Source organism: Petromyzon marinus, chromosome 36, assembly GCF_048934315.1.
Source record: "Petromyzon marinus isolate PM22_M1 ecotype Great Lakes invasive population chromosome 36, UKy_Petmar_22M1.pri1.0, whole genome shotgun sequence".
Lineage (NCBI taxonomy): Eukaryota > Metazoa > Chordata > Hyperoartia > Petromyzontiformes > Petromyzontidae > Petromyzon > Petromyzon marinus.
In genome coordinates this window covers 12,691,241-12,718,705 of record NC_133702.1, presented here as the reverse complement: position 1 = coordinate 12,718,705, position 27,465 = coordinate 12,691,241, and the positions used below count along the sequence as shown (strand labels likewise).

General features: G+C 55.2%; 1 protein-coding gene across 3 annotated transcripts in view; it reads right to left on the bottom strand.

Annotated features, from left to right (window-relative positions):
• The window catches only part of LOC116949463 (pendrin-like), a 176,738-nt gene extending 149,961 nt beyond the window's left edge, over positions 1-26,777 (bottom strand). The window contains exons 1-4 of one of the 3 annotated variants that reach the window (XM_076072136.1): positions 26,677-26,777; positions 23,590-23,802; positions 21,740-22,001; positions 18,458-18,585 (exon numbers count right to left, since the gene is read on the bottom strand). In XM_076072136.1, the coding sequence (XP_075928251.1) occupies positions 18,458-18,585; positions 21,740-22,001; positions 23,590-23,638 (439 nt within the window). In that variant the 5' untranslated portion in view covers positions 23,639-23,802; positions 26,677-26,777. Of the gene's footprint in view, positions 1-18,457; positions 18,586-21,739; positions 22,002-23,589; positions 26,524-26,676 lie in introns of those variants that run through there. The other 2 variants (XM_076072135.1, XM_076072134.1) reach the window with 2 other exon arrangements.
• Between the last annotated feature and the right edge of the window lie 688 nt (positions 26,778-27,465).

The following is a 27,465-nucleotide window of genomic DNA, read 5'->3' as shown; positions in this document are numbered from 1 at the left end:
ACATGGAGTCGAGCGTGCTTGATGGGACATCGGATGGAGCGTGGCTGATGGAACATGGAGTGGAGCGTGTTTGATGGGACATGGGATGGAGCGTGCTTGATGGGACATGGGATGGAGTGTGGTTGATGGAACATGGAGTGAAGCGTGGTTGATGGAACATGGGGTGGAGCATGGTTGAAGGAACATGGAGTGGAGCCTTCTTGATGGAACATGGGGTGGAGCGTGCTTGATGGGACATGGAGTGGAGCGTGGTTGATGGAACATGGGGTGGAGCATGGTTGATGGAACATGGAGTGGAGCCTGCTTGATGGAACAAGGGGTGGAGCGTGCTTGATGGGACATGGAGTGGAGCGTGCTTGACGGAACATGGGGTGGAGAGTGCTTGATGGAACATGGAGTGGAGCATGCTTGATGGAACATGGAGTGGAGCGTGCTTGATGGAACATGGAGTGGAGCGTGCTTGATGGGACATGGAGTGGAGCGTGCTTGATGGAACATGGAGTGGAGCGTGCTTGATGGGACATGGGGTGGAGCGTGGTTGATGGAACATGGGGTGGAGCGTGTTTGATGGGACATGGAGTGGAGCGTGCTTGATGGGACATGGGGTGGAGCGTGGTTGATGGAACATGGGGTGGAGCATGCTTGATGGAACATGGAGTGGAGCGTGCTTGATGGAACATGAGGTGGAGCGTGCTTGATTGAACATGGAGTGGAGCGTGCTTGATGGAACATGGAGTGGAGCGTGCTTGATGGAACATGGAGTGGAGCGTGCCTGATGAAACATGGGGTGGAGCGTGCTTGATGCAACATGGGGTGGAGCGTGCTTGATGGGACATGGGGTGGAGCGTGCTTGATGGGACATGGGGTTGAGCGTGGTTGATGGAACATGGGGTGGAACGTGGTTGATGGAACATGGAGTTGAGCGTGCTTGATGGGATATGGGATGGAGCGTGCTTAATGGTACATGGGATGGAGCGTGGTTGATGGAAAATAGAGTGGAGCGTGCTTGATGGAACATGGGGTGGAGCATGGTTGAAGGAACATGAAGTGGAGCCTTCTTGATGGAACATGGGGTGGAGCGTGCTTGATGGGACATGGAGTGGAGCGTGGTTGATGGAACATGGGGTGGAGCATGGTTGATGGAACATGGAGTGGAGCCTGCTTGATGGAACAAGGGGTGGAGCGTGCTTGATGGGACATGGAGTGGAGTGTGCTTGACGGAACATGGGGTGGAGAGTGCTTGATGGAACATGGAGTGGAGCATGCTTGATGGAACATGGAGTGGAGCGTGCTTGATGGAACATGGAGTGGAGCGTGCTTGATGGGACATGGAGTGGAGCGTGCTTGATGGAACATGGAGTGGAGCGTGCTTGATGGGACATGGGGTGGAGCGTAGTTGATGGAACATGGGGTGGAGCGTGTTTGATGGGACATGGAGTGGAGCGTGCTTGATGGGACATGGGGTGGAGCGTGGTTGATGGAACATGGGGTGGAGCATGCTTGATGGAACATGGAGTGGAGCGTGCTTGATGGAACATGAGGTGGAGCGTGCTTGATTGAACATGGAGTGGAGCGTGCTTGATGGAACATGGAGTGGAGCGTGCTTGATGGAACATGGAGTGGAGCGTGCCTGATGAAACATGGGGTGGAGCGTGCTTGATGCAACATGGGGTGGAGCGTGCTTGATGGGACATGGGGTGGAGCGTGCTTGATGGGACATGGGGTGGAGCGTGGTTGATGGAACATGGGGTGGAACGTGGTTGATGGAACATGGAGTTGAGCGTGCTTGATGGGAAATGGGATGGAGCGTGCTTAATGGTACATGGGATGGAGCGTGGTTGATGGAAAATAGAGTGGAGCGTGCTTGATGGAACATGGGGTGGAGCGTGTTTGATGGAACATGTGGTGGAGTGTGGTTGATGGAACGTGGGATGGATCGGGCTTGATGGAACATGGAGTCGAGCGTGCTTGATGGGACATCGAACGGAGCGTGGCTGATGGAACATGGAGTGGAGCGTGTTTGATAAAACATGGGATGGAGCGTGCTTGATGGGACATGGGATGGAGTGTGGTTGATGGAACATGGAGTGGAGCGTGGTTGATGGAACATGGGGTGGAGCATGGTTGAAGGAACATGGAGTGGAGCCTTCTTGATGGAACATGGGGTGGAGCGTGCTTGATGGGACATGGAGTGGAGCGTGGTTGATGGAACATGGGGTGAAGCATGGTTGATGGAACATGGAGTGGAGCCTGCTTGATGGAACATGAGGTGGAGCGTGCTTGATTGAACATGGAGTGGAGCGTGCTTGATGGAACATGGAGTGGAGCGTGCTTGATGAAACATGGGGTGGATCGTGCTTGATGCAACATGGGGTGGAGCGTGCTTGATGGAACATGGAGTGGAGCGTGCTTGATGGATCATGGGATGGCGCGTGCTTGATGGGACATGGAATGGAGCGTGGTTGATGGAACATGGAGTGGAGCGTGCTTGATGGAACATGGGGTGGAGCGTGCTTGATGGAAAATGGGGTGGAGTGTGGTTGATGGAACGTCGGATGGAGCGGGCTTGATGGAACATGGAGTCGAGCGTGCTTGATGGGACATCGGATGGAGCGTGGCTGATGGAACATGGAGTGGAGCGTGTTTGATGGGACATGGGATGGAGCGTGCTTGATGGGACATGGGATGGAGTGTGGTTGATGGAACATGGAGTGAAGCGTGGTTGATGGAACATGGGGTGGAGCATGGTTGAAGGAACATGGAGTGGAGCCTTCTTGATGGAACATGGGGTGGAGCGTGCTTGATGGGACATGGAGTGGAGCGTGGTTGATGGAACATGGGGTGGAGCATGGTTGATGGAACATGGAGTGGAGCCTGCTTGATGGAACAAGGGGTGGAGCGTGCTTGATGGGACATGGAGTGGAGCGTGCTTGACGGAACATGGGGTGGAGAGTGCTTGATGGAACATGGAGTGGAGCATGCTTGATGGAACATGGAGTGGAGCGTGCTTGATGGAACATGGAGTGGAGCGTGCTTGATGGGACATGGAGTGGAGCGTGCTTGATGGAACATGGAGTGGAGCGTGCTTGATGGGACATGGGGTGGAGCGTGGTTGATGGAACATGGGGTGGAGCGTGTTTGATGGGACATGGAGTGGAGCGTGCTTGATGGGACATGGGGTGGAGCGTGGTTGATGGAACATGGGGTGGAGCATGCTTGATGGAACATGGAGTGGAGCGTGCTTGATGGAACATGAGGTGGAGCGTGCTTGATTGAACATGGAGTGGAGCGTGCTTGATGGAACATGGAGTGGAGCGTGCTTGATGGAACATGGAGTGGAGCGTGCCTGATGAAACATGGGGTGGAGCGTGCTTGATGCAACATGGGGTGGAGCGTGCTTGATGGGACATGGGGTGGAGCGTGCTTGATGGGACATGGGGTTGAGCGTGGTTGATGGAACATGGGGTGGAACGTGGTTGATGGAACATGGAGTTGAGCGTGCTTGATGGGATATGGGATGGAGCGTGCTTAATGGTACATGGGATGGAGCGTGGTTGATGGAAAATAGAGTGGAGCGTGCTTGATGGAACATGGGGTGGAGCATGGTTGAAGGAACATGAAGTGGAGCCTTCTTGATGGAACATGGGGTGGAGCGTGCTTGATGGGACATGGAGTGGAGCGTGGTTGATGGAACATGGGGTGGAGCATGGTTGATGGAACATGGAGTGGAGCCTGCTTGATGGAACAAGGGGTGGAGCGTGCTTGATGGGACATGGAGTGGAGTGTGCTTGACGGAACATGGGGTGGAGAGTGCTTGATGGAACATGGAGTGGAGCATGCTTGATGGAACATGGAGTGGAGCGTGCTTGATGGAACATGGAGTGGAGCGTGCTTGATGGGACATGGAGTGGAGCGTGCTTGATGGAACATGGAGTGGAGCGTGCTTGATGGGACATGGGGTGGAGCGTAGTTGATGGAACATGGGGTGGAGCGTGTTTGATGGGACATGGAGTGGAGCGTGCTTGATGGGACATGGGGTGGAGCGTGGTTGATGGAACATGGGGTGGAGCATGCTTGATGGAACATGGAGTGGAGCGTGCTTGATGGAACATGAGGTGGAGCGTGCTTGATTGAACATGGAGTGGAGCGTGCTTGATGGAACATGGAGTGGAGCGTGCTTGATGGAACATGGAGTGGAGCGTGCCTGATGAAACATGGGGTGGAGCGTGCTTGATGCAACATGGGGTGGAGCGTGCTTGATGGGACATGGGGTGGAGCGTGCTTGATGGGACATGGGGTGGAGCGTGGTTGATGGAACATGGGGTGGAACGTGGTTGATGGAACATGGAGTTGAGCGTGCTTGATGGGAAATGGGATGGAGCGTGCTTAATGGTACATGGGATGGAGCGTGGTTGATGGAAAATAGAGTGGAGCGTGCTTGATGGAACATGGGGTGGAGCGTGTTTGATGGAACATGTGGTGGAGTGTGGTTGATGGAACGTGGGATGGATCGGGCTTGATGGAACATGGAGTCGAGCGTGCTTGATGGGACATCGAACGGAGCGTGGCTGATGGAACATGGAGTGGAGCGTGTTTGATAAAACATGGGATGGAGCGTGCTTGATGGGACATGGGATGGAGTGTGGTTGATGGAACATGGAGTGGAGCGTGGTTGATGGAACATGGGGTGGAGCATGGTTGAAGGAACATGGAGTGGAGCCTTCTTGATGGAACATGGGGTGGAGCGTGCTTGATGGGACATGGAGTGGAGCGTGGTTGATGGAACATGGGGTGAAGCATGGTTGATGGAACATGGAGTGGAGCCTGCTTGATGGAACATGGGGTGGAGCGTGCTTGATGGGACATGGAGTGGAGCGTGCGTGACGGAACATGGGGTGGAGAGTGCTTGATGGAACATGGAGTGGAGCGTGCTTGATGGAACATGGGGTGCAGCGTTTTTGATGGAACATGGAGTGGAGCGTGCTTGATGCAACATGGGGTGGAGTGTGGTTGATGGAACGTGGGATGGAGCGGGCTTGATGCAACATGGGGTGGAGCGTGCTTGATGGGACATGGGGTGGAGCGTGCTTGATGGGACAAGGGGTGGAGCGTGGTTGATGGAACATGGGGTGGAACGTGGTTGATGGAACATGGAGTTGAGCGTGCTTGATGGGATATGGGATGGAGCGTGCTTAATGGTACATGGGATGGAGCGTGGTTGATGGAAAATAGAGTGGAGCGTGCTTGATGGAACATGGGGTGGAGCGTGTTTGATGGAACATGTGGTGGAGTGTGGTTGATGGAACGTGGGATGGAGCGGGCTTGATGGAACATGGAGTCGAGCGTGCTTGATGGGACATCGGACGGAGCGTGGCTGATGGAACATGGAGTGGAGCGTGTTTGATGGGACATGGGATGGAGCGTGCTTGATGGGACATGGGATGGAGTATGGTTGATGGAACATGGAGTGGAGCGTGGTTGATGGAACATGGGGTGGAGCATGGTTGAAGGAACATGGAGTGGAGCCTTCTTGATGGAACATGGGGTGGAGCGTGCTTGATGGGACATGGAGTGGACCGTGGTTGATGGAACATGGGGTGGAGCATGGTTGATGGAACATGGAGTGGAGCCTGCTTGATGGAACATGGGGTGGAGCGTGCTTGATGGGACATGGGGTGGAGAGTGCTTGATGGAACATGGAGTGGAGCGTGCTTGATGGAACATGGGGTGCAGCGTTTTTGATGGAACATGGAGTGGAGCGTGCTTGATGCAACATGGGGTGGAGTGTGGTTGATGGAACGTGGGATGGAGCGGGCTTGATGGAACATGGAGTGGAGCGTGCTTGATGGGACATGGAGTGGAGCGTGCTTGATGGAACATGGAGTGGAGCGTGCTTGATGGGACATGGGGTGGAGCGTGGTTGATGGAACATGTGGTGGGGCGTGTTTGATGGGACATGGAGTGGAGCGTGCTTGATGGGACATGGGGTGGAGCGTGGTTGATGGAACATGGGGTGGGGCATGCTTGATGGAACATGGAGTGGAGCGTGCTTGATGGAACATGAGGTAGAGCGTGCTTGATTGAACATGGAGTGGAGCGTGCTTGATGGAACATGGAGTGGAGCGTGCTTGATGGAACATGGAGTGGAGCGTGCCTGATGAAACATGGGGTGGAGCGTGCTTGATGCAACATGGGGTGGAGCGTGCTTGATGGGACATGGGGTGGAGCGTGCTTGATGGGACATGGGGTGGAGCGTGGTTGATGGAACATGGGATGGAGTGTGGTTGATGGAACATGGAGTGGAGCGTGGTTGATGGAACATGGGGTGGAGCATGGTTGAAGGAACATGGAGTGGAGCCTTCTTGATGGAACATGGGGTGGAGCGTGCTTGATGGGACATGGAGTGGAGCGTGGTTGATGGAACATGGGGTGGAGCATGGTTGATGGAACATGGAGTGGAGCCTGCTTGATGGAACATGGGGTGGAGCGTGCTTGATGGGACATGGAGTGGAGCGTGCTTGACGGAACATGGGGTGGAGAGTGCTTGATGGAACATGGAGTGGAGCGTGCTTGATGGAACATGGGGTGCAGCGTTTTTGATGGAACATGGAGTGGAGCGTGCTTGATGCAACATGGGGTGGAGTGTGGTTGATGGAACGTGGGATGGAGCGGGCTTGATGGAACATGGAGTGGAGCGTGCTTGATGGGACATGGAGTGGAGCGTGCTTGATGGAACATGGAGTGGAGCGTGCTTGATGGGTCATGGGGTGGAGCGTGGTTGATGGAACATATGGTGGGGCGTGTTTGATGGGACATGGAGTGGAGCGTGCTTGATGGGACATGGGGTGGAGCGTGGTTGATGGAACATGGGGTGGAGCATGCTTGATGGAACATGGAGTGGAGCGTGCTTGATGGAACATGAGGTGGAGCGTGCTTGATTGAACATGGAGTGGAGCGTGCTTGATGGAACATGGAGTGGAGCGTGCTTGATGGAACATGGAGTGGAGCGTGCCTGATGAAACATGGGGTGGAGCGTGCTTGATGCAACATGGGTTGGAGTGTGCTTGATGGGACATGGGGTGGAGCGTGCTTGATGGGACATGGGGTGGAGCGTGGTTGATGGAACATGGGGTGGAACGTGGTTGATGGAACATGGAGTTGAGCGTGCTTGATGGGATATGGGATGGAGCGTGCATGATGGTACATGGGATGGAGCGTGGTTGATGGAAAATGGAGTGGAGCGTGCTTGATGGGACATGGGGTGGAGCGTGTTTGATGGAACATGGAGTGGAGCGTGCTTGATGGAACATGGGGTGGAGCATGCTTGATGGAACATGGGGTGGAGTGTGGTTGATGGAACGTGGGATGGAGCGGGCTTGATGGGACATGGAGTGGAGCGTGTTTTATGGGACATAAGGTGGAGCGTGGTTGATGGAACATGGGGTGGAGCGTGTTTGATGGGACATGGAGTGGAGCGTGCTTGATGGGACATGGGGTGGAGCGTGGTTGATGGAACATGGGGTGGAGCGTGTTTGATGGAACATGGAGTGGAGCGTGCTTGATTGAACATGGAGTGGAGCGTGCTTGATGGAACACGGAGTGGAGCGTGCTTGGTGGAACATGGAGTGGAGCGTGCCTGATGAAACATGGGGTGGAGCGTGCTTGATGCAACATGGGGTGGAGCGTGCTTGATGGGACATGGGGTGGAGCGTGCTTGATGGGACATGGGGTGGAGCGTGGTTGATGGAACATGGGGTGGAACGTGGTTGATGGAACATGGAGTTGAGCGTGCTTGATGGGATATGGGATGGAGCGTGCTTGATGGTACATGGGATGGAGCGTGGTTGATGGAAAATGGAGTGGAGCGTGCTTGATGGAACATGGGGTGGAGCGTGTTTGATGGAACATGTGGTGGAGTGTGGTTGATGGAACGTGGGATGGAGCGGCTTGATGGAACATGGAGTGGAGCGTGCTTGATGGGACATGGAGTGGAGCGTGCTTGATGGAACATGGAGTGGAGCGTGCTTGATGGGACATGGGGTGGAGCGTGTTTGATGGAACATGGAGTGGAGCGTGCTTGATGGAACATGGGGTGGAGCATGCTTGATGGAACATGGGGTGGAGTGTGGTTGATGGAACGTGGGATGGAGCGGGCTTGATGGGACATGGAGTGGAGCGTGTTTGATGGGACATAAGGTGGAGCGTGGTTGATGGAACATGGGGTGGAGCGTGTTTGATGGGACATGGAGTGGAGCGTGCTTGATGGGACATGGGGTGGAGCGTGGTTGATGGAACATGGGGTGGAGCGTGTTTGATGGAACATGGAGTGGAGCGTGCTTGATGGAACATGGAGTGGAGCGTGCTTGATGGAACATGGGGTGGAGCGTGCTTGATGGAACATGAGGTGGAGCGTGCTTGATGGAACATGGAGTGGAGCGTGCTTGATGGGACATGGAGTCGAGCGTGCTTGATGGGACATTGAGTGGAGCGTGCTTGTTGGAACATGGGGTGGAGCGTGCTTGGTGGAATATGGGGTGGAGTGTGGTTGATGGATCATGGGATGGCGCATACTTGATGGGACATGGGATGGAGCCTGGTTGATGGAACATGGAGTGGAGCGTGCTTGTTGGAACATGGGGTGGAGCGTGCTTGATGGAACATGGGGTGGAGTGTGGTTGATGGAACGTGAGATGGAGCGGGCTTGGTGGAACATGGAGTGGAGCGTGCTTGATGGAACATGGGGTGGAGCGTGCTTCATGGGACATGGGATGGAGCGTGGCTGATGGAACATGGAGTGCAGCGTGTTTGATGGGACATGGGATGGAGCGTGCTTGATGGGACATGGGATGGAGTGTGGTTGATGGAACATGGAGTGGAGCGTGGTTGATGGAACATGGGGTGGAGCGTGCTTGATGGGACATGGAGTGGAGCGTGCTTGACGGAACATGGGGTGGAGAGTGCTTGATGGAACATGGAGTGGAGCGTGCTTGATGGAACATGAGGTGCAGCGTTTTTGATGGAACATGGAGTGGAGTGTGCTTGATGCAACATGGGGTGGAGTGTGGTTGATGGAACGTGGGATGGAGCGGGCTTGATGGAACATGGAGTGGAGCGTGCTTGATGGGACATGGAGTGGAGCGTGCTTGATGGAACATGGAGTGGAGCGTGCTTGATGGGACATGGGGTGGAGCGTGGTTGATGGAACATGTGGTGGGGCGTGTTTGATGGGACATGGAGTGGAGCGTGCTTGATGGGACATGGGGTGGAGCGTGGTTGATGGAACATGGGGTGGAGCATGCTTGATGGAACATGGAGTGGAGCGTGCTTGATGGAACATGAGGTGGAGCGTGCTTGATTGAACATGGAGTGGAGCGTGCTTGATGGAACATGGAGTGGAGCGTGCTTGATGGAACATGGAGTGGAGCGTGCCTGATGAAACATGGGGTGGAGCGTGCTTGATGCAACATGGGGTGGAGTGTGCTTGATGGGACATGGGGTGGAGCGTGCTTGATGGGACATGGGGTGGAGCGTGGTTGATGGAACATGGGGTGGAGCGTGGTTGATGGAACATGGAGTTGAGCGTGCTTGATGGGATATGGGATGGAGCGTGCTTGATGGTACATGGGATGGAGCGTGGTTGATGGAAAATGGAGTGGAGCGTGCTTGATGGGACATGGGGTGGAGCGTGTTTGATGGAACATGGAGTGGAGCGTGCTTGATGGAACATGGGGTGGAGCATGCTTGATGGAACATGGGGTGGAGTGTGGTTGATGGAACGTGGGATGGAGCGGGCTTGATGGGACATGGAGTGGAGCGTGTTTGATGGGACATAAGGTGGAGCGTGGTTGATGGAACATGGGGTGGAGCGTGTTTGATGGGACATGGAGTGGAGCGTGCTTGATGGGACATGGGGTGGAGCGTGGTTGATGGAACATGGGGTGGAGCGTGTTTGATAGAACATGGAGTGGAGCGTGCTTGATTGAACATGGAGTGGAGCGTGCTTGATGGAACATGGAGTGGAGCGTGCTTGATGGAACATGGAGTGGAGCGTGCCTGATGAAACATGGGGTGGAGCGTGCTTGATGCAACATGGGGTGGAGCGTGCTTGATGGGACATGGGGTGGAGCGTGCTTGATGGGACATGGGGTGGAGCGTGGTTGATGGAACATGGGGTGGAACGTGGTTGATGGAACATGGAGTTGAGCGTGCTTGATGGGATATGGGATGGAGCGTGCTTGATGGTACATGGGATGGAGCGTGGTTGATGGAAAATGGAGTAGAGCGTGCTTGATGGAACATGGGGTGGAGCGTGTTTGATGGAACATGTGGTGGAGTGTGGTTGATGGAACGTGGGATGGAGCGGCTTGATGGAACATGGAGTGGAGCGTGCTTGATGGGACATGGAGTGGAGCGTGCTTGATGGAACATGGAGTGGAGCATGCTTGATGGGACATGGGGTGGAGCGTGTTTGATGGAACATGGAGTGGAGCGTGCTTGATGGAACATGGGGTGGAGCATGCTTGATGGAACATGGGGTGGAGTGTGGTTGATGGAACGTGGGATGGAGCGGGCTTGATGGGACATGGAGTGGAGCGTGTTTGATGGGACATAAGGTGGAGCGTGGTTGATGGAACATGGGGTGGAGCGTGTTTGATGGGACATGGAGTGGAGCGTGCTTGATGGGACATGGGGTGGAGCGTGGTTGATGGAACATGGGGTGGAGCGTGTTTGATGGAACATGGAGTGGAGCGTGCTTGATGGAACATGGAGTGGAGCGTGCTTGATGGAACATGGGGTGGAGCGTGCTTGATGGAACATGAGGTGGAGCGTGCTTGATGGAACATGGAGTGGAGCGTGCTTGATGGGACATGGAGTCGAGCGTGCTTGATGGGACATTGAGTGGAGCGTGCTTGTTGGAACATGGGGTGGAGCGTGCTTGGTGGAATATGGGGTGGAGTGTGGTTGATGGATCATGGGATGGCGCGTACTTGATGGGACATGGGATGGAGCCTGGTTGATGGAACATGGAGTGGAGCGTGCTTGTTGGAACATGGGGTGGAGCGTGCTTGATGGAACATGGGGTGGAGTGTGGTTGATGGAACGTGAGATGGAGCGGGCTTGGTGGAACATGGAGTGGAGCGTGCTTGATGGAACATGGGGTGGAGCGTGCTTCATGGGACATGGGATGGAGCGTGGCTGATGGAACATGGAGTGCAGCGTGTTTGATGGGACATGGGATGGAGCGTGCTTGATGGGACATGGGATGGAGTGTGGTTGATGGAACATGGAGTGGAGCGTGGTTGATGGAACATGGGGTGGAGCGTGCTTGATGGGACATGGGATGGAGCGTGCTTGATGGGACATGGAGTGGAGCGTGCTTGATGGAACATGGAGTGGAGCGTGCTTGATGGAACATGGAGTGGAGCGTGCTTGATGGAACATGGAGTGGAGCGTGCTTGATGGAACATGGAGTGGAGCGTGCTTGATGGAACATGGGATGGAGCATGCTTGATGGAACATGGGGTGGAGCGTGCTTGATGGAACATGAGGTGGAGCGTGCTTGATGGAACATGGGGTGGAGCGTGGTTCATGGAACATGGAGTGGAGCCTGCTTGATGGAACATGAGGTGGAGCGTGCTTGATGGAACATGGAGTGGACATGCTTGATGGAACATGGAGTGGAGCGTGCTTGATGGATCATGGGATGGCGCGTACTTGATGTGACATGGGATGGAGCCTGGTTGATGGAACATGGAGTGGAGCGTGCTTGTTGGAACATGGGGTGGAGCGTGCTTGATGGAACATGGGGTGGAGTGTTGTTGATGGAACGTGGGATGGAGCGGGCTTGGTGGAACATGGAGTGGAGCGTGCTTGATGGAACATGGGGTGGAGCGTGCTTGATGGAACATGAGGTGGAGCGTGCTTGATGAAACATGGGATGGAGCGTGCTTGATGGAACATGGAGTGGAGCGTGCTTGATGGAACATGGGGTGGAGCGTGCTTGATGGAACATGGAGTGGAGCGTGCTTGATAGAACATGGGATGGAGCGTGCTTTATGGGACATGGAGTGGATCGTGCTTGATGGGACATGGAGTGGAGCGTGCTTGATGGGACATGGGGTGGAGCGTGCTTGATGCAACATGGGGTGGAGCGTGCTTGATGCAACATGGTGTGGAGCGTGCTTGATGGAACATGGTGTGGAGCGTGCTTGATGGGACATGGGGTGGAGCGTGCTTGATGGAACATGGGATGGAGCGTGCTTTATGGGACATGGAGTGGATCGTGCTTGATGGGACATGGAGTGGAGCGTGCTTGATGGGACATGGGGTGGAGCATGCTTGATGGAACATTGAGTGGAGCGTGCTTGATGGGACATGGGGTGGAGCGTGGTTGCTGGAACATGGGATGGAGCGTGGTTGATGGAACATGTGATGGAGCGTGCTTTATGGGACATGGGGTGGAGCGTGCTTGATGGGACAAGGGGTGGAGCGTGCTTGATGGGACATGGGGTGGGGTGTGCTTGATGGGACATGGGGTGGAGCGTGCTTGATGGGACATGGAGTGGAGCGTGCTTGATGGGACATGGGGTGGAGCGTGTTTAATGGGACATGGGGTGGAGCGTGCTTGATGGGACATGGAGTGGAGCGTGCTTGATGGGACATGGGGTGGAGCGTACTTGATGGGACATGGGGTGGAGCGTGCTTGATGGAACATGAGGTGGAGCGTGCTTGATGGAACATGAGGTGGAGCGTGTTTGCACCCGATGCAAGGCACGCACCACGACCCGGTATCGGTCAGGATGGAATTGGTTTCAGCTCGTCAAGAGTTTTCCCGTTAAAACAAAATTATGTCGTTAAATATTGACTCAGCAAGCCTGTGGGCTGAAACACATTTCATGTCCACATGGAGAGAAACAAAATTGTATCTCCATATTATGTTTACTGATTTATACTTGATAGGTTTACCAATAGGCCTCCGCCTTGGTCTACAATACATTCGTATAATTTTTCACGATACGATATAATTTGTCACGATATGATACGATTTTTTTCAGAATATGATATAAACGTTCACGATATGATATAATTTGTCAAGATACGATATCAGTTTTAACAATATGATTTATAAAATGTTACCATACGATATGATGCCAATTTTCAAGATACGACGATTATCGCGATATCGATAACAACATCAATACCATTGTATTTCACAATGGTATTGATGTTGTTGTTTGCTCAAATTCCAGTATGAATTGGAGGATCCATACCCGGGCTAACTAGGAGAAGGCGGTACAGCACGTGGACTAATCTCCATCTGTTCCAACCGCACGGGAATAGTGTTGTCCCCTCGCACACGTTCGTCTTCCTCTGGCCTCCCTATTTACTGTGAAGAAGGCCCATTGGCCGAAACGTTGCCTATTATATATGTACCGTCTTGTTAAGGCCACGCAGTATTATGGACGAACGTGTTGAATTGTATGTAAAACGAAACATTATATACATACAAAATATATTCACTATGATTGCAATAATCTAGGGTTACTTTAAGTTGCGATGCAGGAAAATAAGACTTTCGAATGAGTGATGAAGACTATAAAAAATAAGATCTACAGCGCTTAGTTCAATCCCCCGCTGGATGAGACCTATTTAATTTAAACTTTAATAATCGTGTTTTTGTTTCACGTGTATTTTTGTTAAATGTAATCTATTGATTATAATATATAAATTATATCTAACATATATTTACTAAACAAAATGAGCAACGACAGAACATTTAGAAAACACTGACGATACGATTTTCGTGGCACATATCGAACGATATATATCGTGAATGAGTAAGCGTCGTCAAATCGTGGCTACCCGGTTAGGCAAGAGTCCGTCTCTGTGATCTCACAACTTGTTCCGCGGAGAGGGCTAAGGGTGAAGTCAGGGAGGAGGGGGGGTAGAAGGGGAAGATGGGGGGGGTGTACCCGGGTTTTTAGAGACTCCTATCCTGGCCCGTGAGTGTTTAATCGCTGCGGCAAATGTTCAGCTCCCCATCTCTCAAGCGGGTGGCGGTCCCGTGGAGGTAGAAGAATGTCCCGCACGACACTATTCATAACTATCCACAACGAGCCAGGCAGCCAGCTGCTGCTGCAACTCAACGTGTTCGGTCGGTGACGCGCCAGTCAATCGGTGTGGCGAGCTCACTCATTCACTCGATCGGTAACTCACGCACTAGGTCACGCGCCCACTCGCTCACCCACCTGCCCACCCGCTGACACAACCACTTATTCACTCATTAATAAGCTCAATTGCTCAGCCACTCATCCACCTGCTCGTTCACTCACCCACCTCCCACCCACCCAAACTTTTCACTCACTCAACCACTTACTCTCCAACCCTCTCACTCATAAACTCCAGAACTCACCTACTCACTAACTCACTCAATCACTCACTCATCTAAACACTCATCATCTCACGAACTCACCTTCTCATCCACTCACACACTCACTCGCTCACCCATCCACTTACCCACCCACTCATCCATACTCACCCGCTCGCTCGCTCACTCACCAACCTCACATGCACCCACCGTTTAACTCACTTAACCACCCACTCTCTCACGCATCCACTCACTCACTTGCTCACTGACCAACCCTCTAACTCATTCACTCCAGAACTCACCTACTCATCCACTCACTAACTCACTCAACCATTCACTCAGTCAATCACTCATCCAATCACTCATTATCTCAAGAACTCACCAACTCATCCACTCACTCACTTACTCACCGACTCAGCGATTCACTTATCTGCTCAATCACCCACTCACTCGCTCACTCACCCACCAACCCCCTCATTCATCCACTCATCCACCCACCCATCCACTCGTGCGACCACCCATCCGGCGAGCAAAGCTCCGTGAATAAACAAAGCGAGAGGCATCAATGAGCGTATGAGCAGATGAAATCACTCGGGTTGTTATTTTTTTGGCTTTGTGTGCCCGCGTGCGCGCTCATTATTTTATTATCAGCTCTACTTCCTTTTTTTCGTAGCTTTCGCCCAATAATACATTGGAGGAGCGGCTTTCAGAAGAAATCCAGGAGACAGTTTTTTTGTTAATGAGAATCTAGTGTCTGCTAAGTCCCCGGCAATCCCCGAGCGAGCACGTGGCTTGGGTAATTGCTGTCTGTGCTGGCGTTATCTACACTTTGTTTACACCCCCTCCCCTCGCCCCACGTCATTGGAGGAGGCGGGGGGGCGGTGCCGTTCAAGTCTTCTCGCGTCTCGGATAAGAGATCATTACATGCGTAAACGGGGGCTCCCTTTCGTCCGCGCACATTGCCACAATTCCACAGCACCTGCTAGCAGCACCACGCATGCGGTGACCGCGTCTGAACCCAGTGACTGACCCCGTTTGAACAAAGTGACTGACCCCGTCTGAAGCCAGTGGCTGCTCCGTCTGAACCCATTGACTGACGCAGTTTGAACCGAGTGACTGACCCCGTATGAACCCAGTGACTGACTCCATCTGAAACCAGTCACTTACCTCGTCTGAACAAAGTGACTGACCCAGTCTAAACCCAGTGATTGGCCCAGTCTCAACCCAGTGACTGACCCAGTCTGAACTCAGTGACTGACCCCATCTGAACCAAGTGACGGACCCAGTCTGAATCCCGTGACTGACCCCGTCTGAACAAAGTGACTAACCCAGTCTGAACCCAGTGACTGACCCAGTCTGAAACCAATGACCAACGCAGTCTGAACCCAGTGACTAACCCAGTCTGAACTCAGTGACCGACTAGCCTGAACCCAGTGACTGACCCAGTCTAAACCCAGTGATTGGCCCAGTCTAAACCCAGTGACTGACCCAGTCTAAACCCAGTGACTGCCCAGTCTGAACCCAGTGACTGACCCAGTCTGAACCCATTGACTTACCTAGTCTGAACCCAGTGACTAACGCAGTCTAAACATAGTGACCGACCCAGTCAAATCCCAGTGACTGACCCAGTCTAAACCCAGTGGCTGACCCAGTCTGGACCCATTGACTTACCTAGTCTGAACCCAGTGACTAACGCAGTCTAAACATAGTGACCGACCCAGTCAAATCCCAGTGACTGACCCAGTCTAAACCCAGTGACTGACCCAGTCTGGACCCATTGACTTACCTAGTCTGAACCCAGTGACTAACGCAGTCTAAACATAGTGACCGACCCAGTCAAATCCCAGTGACTGACCCAGTCTAAACCCAGTGACTGACCCAGTCTGGACCCATTGACTTACCTAGTCTGAACCCAGTGACTAACGCAGTCTAAACATAGTGACCGACCCACTCAAATCCCAGTGACTGACCCAGTCTAAACCCAGTGACTGAACCAGTCTAAACCCAGTCATTGACCCAGTCTGAACCCAGTGACTGGCCCCATCTGTACCCAGTGACTGACCCTGTCTGACCCCCGTGACTTACCCAGTCTAAACCCAGTGACTGCCCAGTCTGAACCCAGAGACTGACCCAGTCTGAACAAAGTGACTCACCCAGAATAAACCCATTGACCGATCCCGTCAGAACCCAGTCAATGACCCAGTTTTATCACAGTGACTGACGCAGTCTAAACTCAATGACTGACCCAGTCTGAACCCAGTGACTGACCCAGTCTAAATCGAGTCACTGACCCAGTCTGAAGCAAGTGACTGACCAAGTTTGAACTCGTGACTAACCCAGTCTAAATCCAGTGACTTACGCAGTTTAAACCCAGTGACTGACCCGGTCTAAACCCAGAGACTGACCCAGTCGAAACTCAGTGACTGAACCATTCTTAATTCAGTGACGGAACCAGTTGTCCACATTGCCTGGATCTCGTCTGATCTCGTCCGATCTCGGCGGCTAAGCAGGCCTTGAGCCTGGATGAGTGCTCAGAACTGTAACCACCACTGGGGCTTCATTGCAGCCGCCTCTGAACGAGTCGGTGACCCATAAAATACGTACGTGCCCGGCACACCGCATCCGGTATTGTTCGTGTCCAGTGCCGGGTTATCTGAGTAGCAAAAGTAGCTACATATGTACCTACGGTCCCCGCACTTTCAAGGGCCCCGCGCTAAATGCTTTCAAGCTATCAATTCCGGTTCAGTGATTCTGCACTTGCTCTATTACTATAATATTATACTGCCTTCAACTTTTATGAACGACTGGGTGTTTAAGATGAGCGATTTGTCATATTATCTGGCTGTACAGCAAATAAAAAAATACAATTACTTTCCTATGCAAGTTAAAAATTGTGTTTTAATATTAATGTGTTTTTTTATGTTTAGGGCCCCTTTATAACATATGCTACAGGCCCCGCACTAGCTTAATCCGGCACTGTTCGTCTCGCTATGGACTGTGGACACTCCGAGTCACGTGCCGCCTACTCAGCGCTAATGACCGCAGCGCGCAGTCCGGGTGGCACAGGCGATCTGCAGCGCCACGTGGTGAGCAGCAGGGGACGGTGCAGACAGACAAACCCACTGTTGCACGGCGCCTCTATGCTCCCCACCTTTAACCTGCACTGACCAGCGTGGTGAAGTATAGTCAAAGAACTCTTCTGGGCCACACGCTGTGGGGATATGCCCTCATACAGCAGTGGATGGACTCTGTATAATGATGATGACGATGATTAAGATGACGATGCTCCATGATGATGCATGATGACGATGCATGATGACGCTACATGATGACGATTGTTGGAGATAATGATGAGATCTTCCACAGGAGGGCTTCACCTACAGCTTGGTTCCCTAGGGACACGTGGTTGCGAGTGGAGCAGGGTTGCCACATGTACAGTACAAAAACACCCAGAACAGATTAGGGGGGGAGGAGAATGTCTCCCAATACCGGAATGGTGGATTATTGTTGATATTGTTATCGTTGCTATTATTACACAACTGACCAACCCCCCCCCCCCCCCCCCAGGATAATAGCCGCCTCAACAAAAAAAAGTTGTCCCTGAAAAAACCAGGAGAGGTGGCAACCCTCCCAGTGTTGCCTCACCCTTCGCAGGACAAACGATCTTAACAATCCAGCATGTCCTCTGTGAAGGGCGCGTGATTAAACTCCCCGGCATCTGAAAGCGTCTTACATCGCACCATCACAATGGTTATATGTAGTGTTCTGTTTTAGCCGAGGGGACCCCCTCAAGTCAGCTGTCCCTGTGTGGCACATGGTGACGCATCACCGACCTGCCAAGTGGGCGTTCGACAGCGAGTCAGAGGCGATGCGTGATTTTGTATATTCCAGTTTAAGAGTACATTTTCAAATTTTGACAAAATAAATTTCACGTCCGCTGAGATGCACACGGTGCGTCGTGTTTATGGGTAATCCATGGGCATTAATTAACAAGGGCCGGCACTGGGTTCGCACCGCCTGCAAGCGGACAACCGTGTAACTGTCACCCTTACCAGGACTCATCGGCACGTCACAGCCAACAATGGGTACCTTGCAGCACCTGCACGAGGCCCGTGCTCACGCCCGACATGAGGTCGCTGGGCAGCCAGGCACGCAGGCGGTAGCGGGGCAGCCACACCAGCACGGGCAGCAGGCAGCGAGCCACCCGGCCACAGCACCTGCAGCAGAGCCACGTGGTGACACAGTCTCAACCCAGCTACAGAGAGGGCGTCTCTCACGGTGGGGGGAGTCTCTCACGGTGGGGGGAGTCTCTCACGGTGGGGGGAGTCTCTCACGGTGGGGGGAGTCTCTCACGGTGGGGGGAGTCACGGTGGGGGGAGTCTCCCACGGTGGGGGAAGTCTCTCACGGTGGGGGGAGACTCTCACGGTGGGGGGAGTCTCTCACGGTGGGGGGAGTCTCTCACGGTGGGGGGAGTCTCTCACGGTGGGGGGAGTCACGGTGGGGGGAGTCTCCCACGGTGGGGGGAGTCTCTCACGGTGGGGGGAGTCACGGTGGGGGGAGACTCTCACGGTGGGGGGAGTCTCTCACGGTGGGGGGAGTCTCTCACGGTGGGGGGAGTCTCTCACGGTGGGGGGAGTCACGGTGGGGGGAGTCTCCCACGGTGGGGGAAGTCTCTCACGGTGGGGGGAGTCACGGTGGGGGGAGACTCTCACGGTGGGGGGAGTCTCTCACGGTGGGGGGAGTCTCTCACGGTGGGGGGAGTCACGGTGGGGGGAGTCTCCCACGGTGGGGGAAGTCTCTCACGGTGGGGGGAGACTCTCACGGTGGGGGGAGTCACGGTGGGGGGAGTCTCCCACGGTGGGGGGAGTCACGGTGGGGGGAGTCTCTCACGGTGGGGGGAGTCACGGTGGGGGGAGTCTCCCACGGTGGGGGAAGTCTCTCACGGTGGGGGGAGTCTCTCACGGTGGGGGGAGTCTCTCACGGTGGGGGGAGTCTCTCACGGTGGGGGGAGTCACGGTGGGGGGAGACTCTCACGGTGGGGGGAGTCTCTCACGGTGGGGGGAGTCTCTCACGGTGGGGGGAGTCTCTCACGGTGGGGGGAGTCACGGTGGGGGGAGTCTCCCACGGTGGGGGAAGTCTCTCACGGTGGGGGGAGTCACGGTGGGGGGAGACTCTCACGGTGGGGGGAGTCTCTCACGGTGGGGGGAGTCTCTCACGGTGGGGGGAGTCACGGTGGGGGGAGTCTCCCACGGTGGGGGAAGTCTCTCACGGTGGGGGGAGACTCTCACGGTGGGGGGAGACTCTCACGGTGGGGGGAGTCTCTCACGGTGGGGGGGGTCTCTCACGGTGGGGGGAGACTCTCACGGTGGGGGGAGTCTCTCACGGTGGGGGGAGTCACGGTGGGGGGAGTCTCTCACGGTGGGGGGAGTCTCTCACGGTGGGGGGAGTCACGGTGGGGGGAGTCTCCCACGGTGGGGGAAGTCTCTCACGGTGGGGGGAGACTCTCACGGTGGGGGGAGACTCTCACGGTGGGGGGAGTCTCTCACGGTGGGGGGGAGTCACGGTGGGGGGAGTCACGGTGGGGGGAGTCTCTCACGGTGGGGGGGAGTCACGGTGGGGGGAGTCACGGTGGGGGGAGTCTCTCACGGTGGGGGGAGTCTCTCACGGTGGGGGGGTCTCTCACGGTGGGGGGAGTCTCTCACGGTGGGGGGAGACTCTCACGGTGGGGGGAGTCTCTCACGGTGGGGGGAGTCACGGTGGGGGGAGTCTCCCACGGTGGGGGGAGTCACGGTGGGGGGAGTCTCCCACGGTGGGGGAAGTCTCTCACGGTGGGGGGAGACTCTCACGGTGGGGGGAGACTCTCACGGTGGGGGGAGTCTCTCACGGTGGGGGGGAGTCACGGTGGGGGGAGTCACGGTGGGGGGAGTCTCTCACGGTGGGGGGGAGTCACGGTGGGGGGAGTCACGGTGGGGGGAGTCTCTCACGGTGGGGGGAGTCTCTCACGGTGGGGGGGAGTCACGGTGGGGGGAGTCTCCCACGGTGGGGGGAGTCTCTCACGGTGGGGGGGAGTCTCTCACGGTGGGGGGGAGTCACGGTGGGGGGAGTCTCTCACGGTGGGGGGAGTCTCTCACGGTGGGGGGAGTCACGGTGGGGGGAGTCTCTCACGGTGGGGGGGAGTCACGGTGGGGGGAGTCTCTCACGGTGGGGGGGAGTCACGGTGGGGGGAGTCACGGTGGGGGGAGTCTCTCACGGTGGGGGGAGTCTCTCACGGTGGGGGGAGTCACGGTGGGGGGAGTCTCTCACGGTGGGGGGGAGTCACGGTGGGGGGAGTCACGGTGGGGGGAGTCTCTCACGGTGGGGGGAGTCTCTCACGGTGGGGGGAGTCACGGTGGGGGGAGTCTCTCACGGTGGGGGGAGTCACGGTGGGGGGAGTCACGGTGGGGGGAGTCTCTCACGGTGGGGGGGAGTCACGGTGGGGGGAGTCTCTCACGGTGGGGGGAGTCTCTCACGGTGGGGGGAGTCTCTCACGGTGGGGGGAGTCACGGTGGGGGGAGTCTCTCACGGTGCGGGGAGTCACGGTGGGGGGAGTCTCTCACGGTTAGGGACGGGCCAGCCCTACGGGCAGGTCAGGCACGAGTCGTTACCCTTAAGCGCATTATACATCACCTTAATTAAATATTCAATTTAAAGGACGCCGAGCAGAAAATACGAATGCAAAATTTTTTGGCGGCTTTGGCAGACGGACGGACGTTTTATAGTTTTAATTAAGCGATATCTGGGAATTTCCAGCGAGTTCGCGACCATCCCGGAGGGGCTCTCTCGCCGAGATCCCATTTGCGCGTCGCTCCGATTAAGTGTTGGCGGCCGTTCAGAGGCGTCGCCCGCCCACGAGGACCCAATTAGAGCGTCGCAGGCGCGCACGAGGCGCCTAACGTGCGTCCAGAATCGCACCTTTCATCTCCCGTTTACTGACCCGAGTCAGCGATGGAAATTCCCCCATTCCTGTGGCAGGCGGCGCGTTCGTCGATGAGGACAACCACTGTTGACTTCTCCACAAAGTGATACGACGACGATGATAATGATTTGTCATCATCGTCGACGTCGTGCCCTGATTCGATCATCTTCAACAACGCACGGACACTTGTTACCTTCAACAACACAGACACGCTCTTGGCCCCCCTTCTTCCCCGTCCCCTCTCTCTTCCGCCCCACGACCTCTGGTGATTGATTCCCTCCCCCCCATCCCCAACCCCCCGGTCCCCCCAACCCCCCGGTCCCCCCACCCGCCACCCCCTCACTCTCTCTCAACTTTGTCATTCGCGTTTCACTGCCGTCGCTCAGGGCATCTCGAGCGGCCAAGTGGACATCACCTGGGCGTGGGCCGAGGGCAGCGGGAGATGAGCGGCGCTCGCCCCTTCTTCTTCTTCTTCTCATCCTCTTCCTCCTCCTGCTCCACGTCTTTGTCGTCTTCCCCTCCACCCCCCGCCAGGGCCGCCAGACCGTCCACGTTGAGCACGGGACGCGAGACGGCGAGGGTGAGCGGGCGGTGGCGAAGGCCGGCGACCTCCTCCTCCTCCTCCTCCGGACGCTTCTCCCCCGCACCTCCGTTCTCCTCGGGCGCCACGGCGGCGCCTGCCACGGCGGAGACATCCGCCGCGTTCCACGTGTGAGCACGTGGGAGCGCGGCGTGGAATGAACAGGTCACACGAAGTGCTGATGTATGGATATTGACAAGCTCATTTGCTTAATTGTTCAGCAGCGCCACGCGTATGAGTGGTATGACTCTTTTTTTTTACTAGAGCCCTGCCTCTGCATTGATGCTTTTCTTTGTTAAAATGTTTTCAGCCGATCCATGATGAGCTGTGTTGATTATACTCGTGTGGGAGGAAACTCTAGCACCCGGAGAAAACGCAGGCATTACACGAGGGGGAAACGCTCTATCCCCGTACAGATGGAAGCAGATGGCGATAATCCCACTTGCTGTACCGCCTTCTCCTGGCGAGCCAGGGGTACGGCACCTCCTCGCCGCCCGCGGGAAGGGGAGTGTCACTACAACAACAGCGGTGCGGTGATCCATCAACCCTCGCTACCGCTGCTGCCACCACAGCGCTGGATGATCACGGGCAGCAGTCACGGGCAGCAGCAGCAGCGGCCATCCGCGTTTCCCTTGTGGCGCGGTGCATTTATTTCTCGAGCAAGTTTATGGAACAGGGTCAAAATAAACTAAAGTCTCGGTGATTTCCTTTTCTCAAATGAGCTCCGAGGCGGCTCTCGTTTCCCGTTCACATCGCTGAGGCAGTGGTGGAAATTACCCATTGCTATGAACAACCAACCATAGAGTGGTACCACTTTTATCGACCGCGGAAGTATGATGGGCTGAGTCAACCCACAAATCAGGATTTGACCTCGAAAGCTTCGCTCTGCCACTGAGCCACCTGACTCCGCACTGAGACCACGCGGAGCGGGCCGACTCCGCACTGAGACCACGCGGAGCTGGGCGCTATCTCGTGCGCTCTGCATTCCGTCCCCGGCGTGCCTGATACACCGCATTGCCAAGAGGTCGCACATGGGGTCATCGCGGCACAATGAACACGGGCGGCTGACCCTTTGGGAAGGCAAACAGAGCTTGGAGGGTGGGGGGGGGGGATCTTGATCATGCCCCGTGAATGTGACGGCCCGTTCCGATCTCACCGCAGCGGCGTGAACCCCAAAGCCTCCCTCCTTCTTCGTGTTCCGTGCCCGAGATAGAGATTAAAAAAACTAGGGGTGAAGTGTTTAACTTTGGTTAATAAGCGCGGTGCCGTGGGGGAGGCAGCCACTGCCCGCGATAGCTGAGTGAGCTCTCGGCTCGCCTGCGTGAGCTACACGCGCGCACGCACTCGCACACAATACACAGATCCCCGAATATCCTCTAACAGACCGTTGGGGGAAGTACTGTTAGCGAGCACCTACGAAAGGCCCTCATGGCACACGCGGTTGTGGGTGGTCAGCACCACGCCCGGCCGCCTTTGTCTCCCGATTGGCGATGTTTATGCACAAACCAGGTACTTATTTGAGGCTGAGTCGACCTAGGGAATGCCCAGCACGGGTTAAAATTATCCGTCACCGATGCCGAATCGAAATCGAGTTGCTGCCCTTCATAGCGCGGTGCGCTAACCGCTGCACCACCACGCACGCACACAGAGAGTGACCGGCAGACACACGGTGGTGGCGCGTTTACCTGGGTGACCCGTGCCACCTCCTCCTGCGTCGCGGCCGTTTGGCTCCATCAATATTGAACCCGGCTTGCGAGGCAGATAAGAAAGACAAAGGTGGGTGACGCCGGTGAACCCCGGAACGCGGAGCAGCGTCGCTCCCTGGCCTCCCTCCCTCCTCTGCGCTCCGCACGGCACCGCGTTCCCTTCACCTGTCAGCTCTCGCTCAGAGGGAGGTTCTGCACGAGAGAAGTGCTCGCATGCCACATGGGGGTCGGGGGGGGGGTTGGGGTTATCATCGTCTCCGATTAGCACGGTTGGCAACGTACGGTGCGAAAAAAGTTCTACATACAGTACATACATACAACCTGTCAATCAGAGCACTCTGGACCAGAGTAGTTAAACGATAACCAAGCAAACTGGTAGCCCTTTTCAGAATCGGTTACCGGTTATCAGGAACCGGTAATCCTTACCCCCAATGAATGCCACCGAATGAGTTAAGCGACGCACCACGCCGTTCCTGCTGCCTGAGCGCCGCGAGGGGGAATAGAACGAGCGACGGGTCTGGGTGGCAGGTCACGCATGCCGCTGGCAGGCACCGTGGCAACTTCCCCGTCATCCGCAAGGCTCGGCCACTCCGTCGCGGCGTCGGATCTCAGATTTGACAAATTCGATTTTTTTTTTTTACCCCGCAATTCACTCAATTGGGATTTAAATAAGACAAAGGCAAAAAATCCCCCGTGTAGCCTGAACAGACTGTAGGGGCAAGTGCTGTTAGCGAGCAGCACCTGTGAAGGCAGGAACGGTACACGAAGGGGTGGGTTGCCAGCACCACGCCCGGCCGCCTTTGTCTCCCCAGCGGCGATGTTTACACACCGCACCAGGTACTCATTTGAGGCTAAGTCGACCTAGGAGAGGCCCACGACCGATTCAGATAATAAAAAATGGATGTTGGCCTTGAGAGGGAATCGAACTCGGATCGGCAGATTTGTCGCGCATCGCGCTAACCGCTGCACCACCACTCCCCACCACCCTGATCAAAGACAAAGCTCCCCCGTATAGACTGAACATACTATTGGGGCAAGTACTGTTAACGAGCATCTATGAAGGCCGGAACGGTACACAACGGGGTGGGTGGCCAGAACCACGCCCGACCGCCTTTGTCTCCCCAGTGGCGATGTTTAACCGCTACATTACCGCTCCCCACCTGATCACATACACAGCAGCATCAGCAGCAATCATCACCCCCCTACTGGCAGACTAATGTCCCCAGGACCATTTTGGTCTCTTGCGTTCCTCACGTGGGTCCAACAGAATGGACCTGCAACCTGAAAGTCCTTTTAATAGCTGTGATGAATAATTAATGCCTCCCGCTGCCACCGCACGCGACCTGGCGAGGTGCGATCGCACGTGTGCGGCGCTGTTACATTGGAAGCCGTCGCCTCGTCGTGCGCGTGGGGGCTTTCTCGGGTCTCCTGTAACACGAGGAGGCCACGCTCTCATTGACCAGGGAATTGGCCAAACACCCCGGATGTGAGCCAATGTCCTCGTGAGCAGGAGCCTTGAGATGCCGCGAGGCTTTGCAGGGGGTCAATTAAAGGGCATCGTTATATAAAATAACACAAAACGAGTAGTTTTTGTTATTTTTGTTATTCTCTTTGAACCTATCTACGTGACTTTACCCAAAGACCCAATAATATGAATTCCTGCAGTCACGAGAGCTTTAAGTCAAGATTTAAAGGGCATCGCTGTTAATGTTGTTTTTGTTGTTCCACACGAAGGGCTGCGACAGCGATATAGAAGCTGACGTCCGCACTCAACACAAATTCAATACAGGCCAAGGGATTGCAAGGCACGGGGGGTTAGAGGGGGGTCAGTTGCACCCTCTCCCGTAATTCTGGACAGCAGTGGCGAGATCTATGCTCTACCCCCTTAATTACCAGCCTTCGCGGATCTCCTTGGCCACTCGACATAGATCCCTTCGGCGGCCACTTACACCAAAATTGTTCCCGAGGCTCTGGCACCAACCAATGTCACTCACCAATCTCATTAGCGCTGCCTTATGAAAGAAGCTCTCTATGACGGTGTAACTTTATTTCTTGCTGGGCAATAGCCATGCCGACCACTGTACCTGCGTGGGGGGGGGGCTGTTTGGTTACGATCCCACGAGTCGCCCACGCGAGTCCATTGGAGTTGGGGGTTCTTTTTTTGTTTTAAATACAGAACTCGAAAAGAAAAGTCTATTCTTGTTATATTGGTTGTCGACCCATGGCTTAGACGGAGGCAGGCTTCGAGGAGTGTGCCAAGAAAACTGAGTGGGGATAACAAAATATACACAGAGCAGTAACAGCACGAGCGGTGATGTATGGCGTCGAGGCGCGGGCACCGCGAGAGAAGACAGAATACACATTTATTACAAAGGGGCAGAGATGAGAATGCTGAGATGGATCTATATTCTGTGATCTCTGAGGAGGGTGACGACTCATGTCTTGAAGGTGGTCAGAGAAGTGAGACGTGGATGGTTTGGGCTTGAGTAGAGAAGAGGCAAAGAAGATGACATGAGAACGGTTATGGAGGTTAGAGACTCAAACAATCACACAGAGACCCACAGACTCACACAGAGACCCACAGACTCACACAGAGACCCACAGACTCACGCAGAGACCCACAGACTCACACAGAGTACCGCAGACTCACACAGGTAACCGCAGAATAGAGGGAGCTATGGAAATGGCAGTGGTGCAAGGCAGCAGGCGTTGATCAGGGAGACCGAGGGTGAGATGGAAGAATGCGTGGAGCGAGGTGCAGGAGTTGGTGAGCAGACAACGACCACAGAGTGGAGAGAGGAGCACGCAGAGAGTGGAGTGGACGATCTGCTGCTGCGTTGGCAGTGGTGCGCGATTAACATTCAGCACGTCCGTCAATAACACTTCAGTAAATGAAAAACAAAATACATTTTAGTCGACGTTTCGGGCGATTTCTCTTCTTCATATCCACCCCAACCCCCCCCCCCCCATGCCATAATGGGTTGGCTAAGAAGGAGGAGGGAGAGACACCGAGGCCTCGACTCGCTTAGCATCCGAGCCGACGTGAGGACAGCTCCGCGCACTCACCTGTGTGGATGGGCTCACAGAGGCTGGGGAGGGCACCTGTCTGTCCGCAGCACCACGGTCACAGCAGAAAAAGTTAGAATTCAGTTATCTCGGAATGTTCCATTTCCCTGGGGGGGGGGGGGGTTGTCAGTCCGCTGTAATCGGCGCGACCAAACGATTAAACCCCCCCAACCCCCACTACTCCAGCCCCCGCGGGCTGCCAGCATGGAAGAGATGTTCGAGTCTTTTCGCCGGTTCCTCGGGGGCCCCCTACTTTCCGCGCCCCCCCCCCCCCGCCACGCTGCTCGTGTCCGTCAGCGCGCGCTTATAATGGGGCCCGCTAATAGCGGCCGGGCCCTGTCAGCCACCTCGTTGGGGTCGCCGCGCGCCGCGTGCGTTACAGCTGACTCATCCACCTCGCCCGGCATAGTTTCACCAGTGGAATGGTCCCGTGGTGGGGTGCTTTCACGCGTTCAAGCACCGGGGTGCACATCTTCAACCGCACTTTGTTTATATATATTTATTTATTATGAACAACGCACCTTCCTCCCCGTGGTGGTGGTGATGTTGATGCTCTTTTCAGCGTCTATCACCCAAGGCGAGCAAACTCCACAGCCCCCTTCACCTGCCCTCTCGCCCCGCAGTTAAAGCGCAAAGCTCCAGCGCGACGTTCCGAGCGCCGATTGAAAGTGTGATGGGGAATCTCCACGCTTCTCTCAGCACGCGAGACGAGGTTCGTCCACTCGAAACTAAAACCAAAAATTTGTTTTCGCAGGTAAGGGCCCACTGAGCTATGTAGCTGTTTCTTTT